This window comes from Gavialis gangeticus, unplaced genomic scaffold (assembly GCF_001723915.1).
Source record: "Gavialis gangeticus isolate Ggan-Ray unplaced genomic scaffold, GavGan_comp1, whole genome shotgun sequence".
NCBI lineage: Eukaryota > Metazoa > Chordata > Crocodylia > Gavialidae > Gavialis > Gavialis gangeticus.
The window spans coordinates 15,147,910-15,154,955 of NW_017729009.1; the positions used below are offsets into that span (position 1 = coordinate 15,147,910).

Sequence of the window (7,046 nt, forward strand, 5' to 3'; positions counted from 1 at the left end):
AAGGAGTGATTCTTGCTAGTTCTGCTTTCTTGTGGCACTTTCCCATCCACCTTCAGCAGCTGTGAAACTGGTGGTGGGCATAGAAAATCGATGGAGACATGTTCGGGGTTTGATGTCATGAGTGACTCTCCAGGGGCTCAAAGAATTACAGTTCCAAATGGGCTGCATTTCTTTTTCCTCACTCATCAAAGGCCCGGTGTGATTGCAGGTGAAGCCGTTCGCTGGGATTACCTTGGGGTTCCTATCATAAAAGCATCCCTGAAGCATCTTGTTCTCTCCAGGAGGTCGGTTTTGTTCCAGCTTTGTTTGCATTTGTTCCACCTATCAATAATTTTTGATTAAAGCCACACATCGTGCAGAGCTGGTAATAGCAACATCAATTAGCACTAAAGATCTTACTATTTTGAAAGAAAATGTGTTGCTAGTTAACACCTACTCGCATCCATCATAACTCTCTGGCCAAAAGCTTGACTTCCTTCCACTTATGATATTTATGCTGTGCTGCCCCCCCAGTTAATGCTTCATTGAGCTTAAAAAACAAAAAAGCTGTGCCATCAGCTAGCTCTGTTACAACAAATGCAGCAAGCATAGCTGAGCCAGAAAGCGTCCTGGAAAAGTTATAAATAGTCTAATCATGGTGGATCTGCAATATAAATACAAGGCAGCATTGGGTCCATCAGCTTCCTCATGTAGCCTTCCATGCTTGGTACTCAGTTCCCACGGGCCAAAGATCCTCTTCCCTTTTCACAATCTCTTCTTGAAACCCAGCCATTTGTTAGGCTTTCTATTACTGATAAACTATAACTTCTCTGTTCCTGTCCCCACAACTCATCCATCAACTGCCTGCATTGTTTCTGCCCAGCTTAGATGGTCCGTGGCCGCGTCTGAGCTGAGGTCTGTGCCGTGTCATGTACACTTCTGATGCTATCTAAGCAGCAATCCCAAAGCTGTCTCTCAAACTTGATCCTTACAGAGCGTGGCTTCTGTTTTCTGACAGATTCGTCCCCTGGAGCAGCAGCAGCATCTGCTAGGTGCATGCAGTCTGCCTTGTTAATAAGTCTGCTGCTCTCCCACATGAAAGGCAATTTGCATGTCATCCAGGTGCTGCTCTTGCTCAGGCTTCATCCTCTGCCTATAAATTCAGCCTTCACAGAGCAAATGCCACTGTATCACGTTGGCCAAGTTATAGTAATGGCGTGATATGGACACCTCGGGGGACTTCTCCAAGTCCACGGTCTCCAGCTTTAGGTTGCTTGTCCTTACTTCAGCCCCATAGGCCTCCTTCCTTGTTCCTGTGATATGGTCCTAGACCCTCTCCAGTTCTTTTAGACATCCTGGGATGAGACTGGCTTCCCAGGTGGCAAGACCTGTGAGCAGTGGCATGTTGCTCTTGTGTTGCAGCAGTTTTGCTTCTCTTTTCTTTTGACCCCACCACTGACATGCACAGACAGCTCCCCTCTCCTTTGAGAGACCGGGGCTTTCTGAGCTCCCTTTGGACCGAGTCCCTTGTGCAGGCTTTGACCCCATCTTTGTTCAGTGTAACCCAGGCTGCCACTACGGGGTTGGCTCATTCCCTGCCTTGCTCCCAGAAACGAGCCAACAAGGAGGGGCTGGTGGTTGGGCCAGGAGCACATGCGCTAAATGTGACACTTGGCAAGTCCCACCCGCTTTTCTGCCGAGGGGAAAAAAACCTTGGCTCAAGAAGTATAGAGGTTTTTATTCATCCCAATGATAGTACGAGCTAAATAAAGACTCTGGAAAAACATGACTGTGTTTCTTTTGCTATATTGGTTGGGCAAAAAATGGACTAAATATGGAATGAAAAGTCTGGCTTTCTTGCCAGCTTGCGCTCTATTTTTGGATCGTGAATGCGCGGTGGGGTTTTCTCCACATGCGCACGCGATACAAGCCTTCTGCCTGGATTCTTTCTGGCAGGCTGACACCTCCAAAAAGACCAGAGGGAGAGTCGGCATCTTTAACAAAATGCTCTGTTAACCTGCCAGGATGTGGCTGTGAAGGTGGGTTTGCTACGAGCATGGACTCCTGTTCCTTTTCCATGGTGTGGACAAGAGTGTCCTCTGTATGCTGCACCGCTTAGCAGATGTAGAGCCCTTCTGGTGACAATACTTAAAAAAGCCCCAGTGAGCGTGTGATGTGATAATGCAGGAATAATGGTTGCGAGATGCAGACTAAGCCTCTTAACTGCGCAGATGCTTCTAGGGGGGACACAGCAGTTGTTCAACAGAGCACAGTAGCACGGGCTTAGGGGAGGGGAATGAACCTATAATGTGCCCTTTGGAAAAGGGGGTTGAACTAGATGACCCCTGGAGATCCCATCTGAGCCTTACTCTTCTATGATTTTCTATGCAAACTCAAGAGGTCCTTAGGTAAGATGTACATGCCTGAACTGCGATCTAGCCAGGAAATCACAGCTCCCCCAAAACTTGCCAGGTGATCTCATTAGGACCTTGGTCTTGGCTTTTTTTTTTTTTTTATGCAAAAGTATCACAAAATCTCTAGGAGCAAATTCCTCCTGACAGACATGAGCTCTCTACAGTCCTACCCTCCACACGTGGGTGGGCTTTTTGCTGGCACGTGCGAACATTTCCCAGCCGTGTGGGCACTGCTCTCTGAAGTGCGTCTCTGCAGAGAAGAGAAATAGAGCCGTGTGCGCACATGGCGACATGTTACTACTCTGATGGTTTTACAAGTCCTGAAATGAATAAACCCATTTCCTACCTGGGGGTCAGAGGTAATTTAAGGATCACAGGCCCGCAGTGTGACGTACTAAAGTACTAGCAGCAAAGGTAGCAGCCAGCAGCATCAATGCTCTGGCTGCTTTTCACTTTAAAACCTGCCAAGCTCCACCTTTAGTTGTGCACCGGGCTGCGATGCATTTGCATCAAGCCCTGTTGTCACACATGGGGTGATTCGACTGCGCTGTAACCCGTACAGTCCGGAAGAAGGAGAATGGCTGAGCCATTACTCCAGAATAAGGGGCAAGCAGGGGTTTTGAATCAAGGCTGCGTTTCATCTTGCAATTAAAAGTGTGGCTTTCCTGGAGTGCACGTAGAGTCCTGAGTGCTACAGAGAGCTGCTCGCTGGGGTTTGTTGCCTGAAAGTACAAAGCTGGTTACCTTCTCAGGAAATACCTATAATACTGGTATAGAGTAGGGCTCCAGGGTGAGGTTTGCCGGAGGCCTCCGTGCAAAACTTAAAAGCTAGCAATTCCCAGTGCAGTAAAACTCAGCCAGGACTGGGGTTCCTGGGTGCTGTGGTCACATAGAAGGAAATGCCAGTCCCTCGTGGTGAATATAATCCCCATTATACAGATGGGGAGACTGAGGCATGGCAAATCGGAGGGTCTTGTTTTCTGAGGCAGTGAGCACCTGCAGGTCTCTCTGACTTCAGTTCGAACTGCGAGTGCTCAGCAGCTCTGGAAATCAGCCCCATCATGATCTGCCAAGCTCGAGTGAGAGTCAGCGTCGACACTGGGGTTAGACCTCCTGTTTCTCAGGCTTTGCCTTTTCCACATGCAGGGACATTGCTGGTCACCACAGTGCAGATCCCCCCCTTCTTTCAGCCTTTGTGAGCATCACATCAGGTGTCCTGCTGCCTGAGCCCAGCATGCCTTCTGATCCCTCAACCATCACCCATCTTGTCAAGCCGAGCGCCAGCCCTGCAGGAAAGTGAATGCATCCCACGGAGAATGAATCTTGGAGAAAGGTTTATAGCAGAGGGGAATGCATGACTTCCCTGGCTGGTACTCTGTGCCAAGAGGCAGATGTAGACCTGTGAGAACCGATCCCGGAGGGGAAACAGCTGACAGCGAATCTGGCTTCTGGGGCATTACTAATGTACCACAGCTTGTTCCAGGAGCTGGTGAGCAGAAAAGCTGCCCCTCCAAGAGCTGGATTAAAAACAAGGGTTCTGGAGGTGGTAGCCATTTGAAGAGCATGTTTTGTCCCTTTGCTTTGGTCTCCGGCAACAGGAATGTGCAGCCGCCCTGGGTGGCCGTGCCTTCACCTCAGCTCATCGGGGCTGCAGCTGGGGTTTCGTTTATTCTCTCCCGGCCCCTCTGTTTTAGTTGGGCCGTAGAGAGAACTAGAAGGGTGGTGGTTGTAAAGAGCAAATGTGCAGTCTGTTGCATGGTCCGCGGGGGTTGTTTGGGAGATGGGCAGTGCCTGCACGCTGCTTGGGAGGTGCGTGCATAGACGCAACAGCATCCCTGAGCTGGCTCAGGTGCCGGCAGCCTTGAAGCCAAGGACGACTGGTCTGAGTAGGTCTCTAGGGTCCTAGGCAGGCTCCAAAGTCCAGGACATGGTAGCTTTCCCGCTGCCTTAGCTAGATTGAAGCTTTCTGGGTTGTGTCTAGCTGTGCCGCAGTCACGTCTCACTGCTGTGTGGATGCATCATCAGCTGGAGCAGTTGTGCTGGCTCCATTGACTTTGACAGCGCCATGACTGTGCACCCAGCTGAGGCTCTGGATGAAGTGTTTCTGCGTGCTTGAACCCCGCGCAGGGGAAAGGAAGGAGTGCTCTCAGTCCGGTTCATGGCAAGCTGGTTTCCTCCTCCTCCTCCAAACTGCAGTTAAAACTAACCGTTTGCAATCCCACCAGGGATACCAAGGGCAGTCAAGGGCCGACTGGATTATCCTCTCGCCCTTCCCAGTAGTCCGCCAGGCCCAGGCAGGGGCCAGTGCCTCTGCAGACAGCAGGTCAGGCACTGCAGTGCCCACCTGCTCTCAGATCTAGGGTAATCGGATCACTGCTGTGAGCGGGGAAGAGCGTCTCTCGGACGCCCTGTTTAATTGATGTGGAGCCTTAGGTGAGGCCCCAGCTTTGGGAAGGAGGCAGGGGAGAGCCCAGCTCTGCCTCCCTGGTCTTTTCCACCCCCATGTTCACCCTGTTAGACTGACCAACATGCCTCCTGGTCCTGCAAGCAGCTTGCCAGGAAAGAGGCAATGAAATCCATCCACGCTCACTTTGGTTCTCCCTCGGGAAACTTCCTGTTTTCAAAGGCTTTCCTGTCTAATAATTGTCAGCTGAGTGCTGCACGGTTAGTGTGGGGGTGAGATTTTAACCTGGAAGGTCACTGCACAGGTGACCATTATGGATGCACTGCTGGGGGTCTGAGCTGAGACTTGGGCTCCTGGAGAGGCTCTTTCTCAGCCAGGCTGGATCCCCGGGCTACCCAGCTCCGTGCTAGGAGCTGCAGATCCACATCTCTACCCTTTGCGATGGTTTTGACGTGAGGAATTTCCCCTGATAAGAGGACTTCATCTGCTTGGAAATACCACTTTCTGACAGGATGATGGAGTGGGGGTTCTTGTAAGAGCTGGTGCCAGCTGGGGAAGGGAATTTCTGCTGTAGCTTTTGTTTCTTTCTAGCGCTGACATTTTAGCTGTCTAAAGAGCGCATTTATCCATTCTTGGCAAGGATGTTGCTGAATAAATCAGTGTCCGGACTAATTGGGAGTAGCCCAGTGTAACAGCCAAGCTGAAACAGGATGGGGCTTCTCTGCCCTGTCTCTCAGGCCTCCTACAGCTGCAAGAAGAGCTGTTGCGGGCTTTGTATTGCAACCACTTGCCACTAAGATGGGTCGGGTGCAGTGCTGCAAACGGGCAGGAATCTTAAGGGAAGGGCTGTGTGACATTGACTGTGTCCAAGCGGCAGCCAAAAGGACCAGGCTGATGTTTGCTTGCAGCCTGTGACAGCATCGCTGCAGTTGGTCGGGTGTCTCCGTGGCGCTGCATTGCACCCTGTGCCCCTAGGCTTTGCCTGTTCCTCTGCTGGTTACGGGGGTGAATTCGGCTGACCTGAGCACGCGGCCCACGGGGTGCGGCCATTCAGCCCCATCCTGTTGGACAGATGCCGCCCCGAGGCTGATAGCGAATATAGCAGGTTCTGACCTCTCCTATGGTGAGACTGTCCTGCCGTGGCCAGGGCCCTGCCCCACGTCCACAGCGCGCGGTGATCCACGTGGGAGCAGAGAACTGCATCAGCCTGTGTTTACAAGGGGGGTGACCCTTTACAACCGTTGTATCACGGAGGGCTTCCTCTGCACCAAGCTAACCAGGCGTCCCTCTCTTCCAGCTGTTCCACGTCGCATACGTCCTCATCAAGTTTGCCAACTCCCCTCGACCAGATCTTTGGGTGCTGGAGCGCTCTACTGACTTCGGCCTCACCTATGAGCCCTGGCAGTACTTTGCCTGTAAGTACGGCGCTGGCAGGGGCAGGCGGGATCGAGGTACCAGTCCACAAAGCTGGGTTGAGTAATGAGTTAAAGGCTTAGCCCCACACTAAGCAAGAGTCTCCTCGGATATCTGTAGCTCTTTAACACAAGGAAGAAGAGACCTTCCCCCTTATCTGCCGTCTTGTCAAACTGGCTGCAATTTAGAGATCCCCTTCCCATGCAGTTCTTTAGGAAACGACAGAGAGAGCGAAGCTTTTTGCTAGTCTCGTTTGTCGTGCCGAGGCCCCACTCGCCTGTGAGTTGCTGCTACAGCAGCGAGGCTTGGAGGCAGAGGAGGCCTGGTTGCTCCGTGGTCTCTGATGCAGGCCGTGCTGGTGAAAGAGCCGTGTCTACACTGTTACGGGAGAACTGGACATAGACTACTGCCTATGGCTGGTGCCTCCCCACGAGTGGCAGGGAGCAGGAAGATGGGCTGCGTGCATTTATTTCTCAATGTCAGTTGAATTTTGCTCTCCCCCAGTTTCTGAGAAAGCCCCAACCCCTTATTACGAGAAAACAGCTGGAGGTAGAAGCCTGTTGTCTCCAAGCATGTGCAGGGCAGCCGAGTGCCTGGAAATGTGTTAACCACTGGGTCCTCCTGGGAGCAGTGGCAGTAATTGGGAGAAGATGTGAGTGAAGATAAGCAGCAAGAATTTAGAGCCCTGGCAAGGAAGGCGTCTTTCAGAGAGGTCCCTCTCCTGACATTACCTGGCACCCCTCAACTTCTCCTGGCAAGCCTGTTTCTTCCCCCGCCACCTCCCACCTCCTGCTTGTCCTGATGTTGCAGACCCTCCACAGCGCTAATTTACTCTG

The 7,046-nt window shown here is 51.8% G+C and overlaps 1 protein-coding gene across 1 annotated transcript in view; it reads left to right on the forward strand.

Moving 5' to 3' along the window:
• LAMA5 (laminin subunit alpha 5) overlaps positions 1 to 7,046 on the forward strand; it is a gene marked incomplete at its 5' end in the record, with an annotated part of 130,687 nt that overhangs the window by 42,687 nt on the left and 80,954 nt on the right. Inside the window, one exon of the mRNA XM_019510148.1 lies at positions 6,095 to 6,212. Coding sequence (XP_019365693.1) covers positions 6,095 to 6,212 — 118 coding nt within the window. The remainder of the gene's footprint in view (positions 1 to 6,094; positions 6,213 to 7,046) is intronic.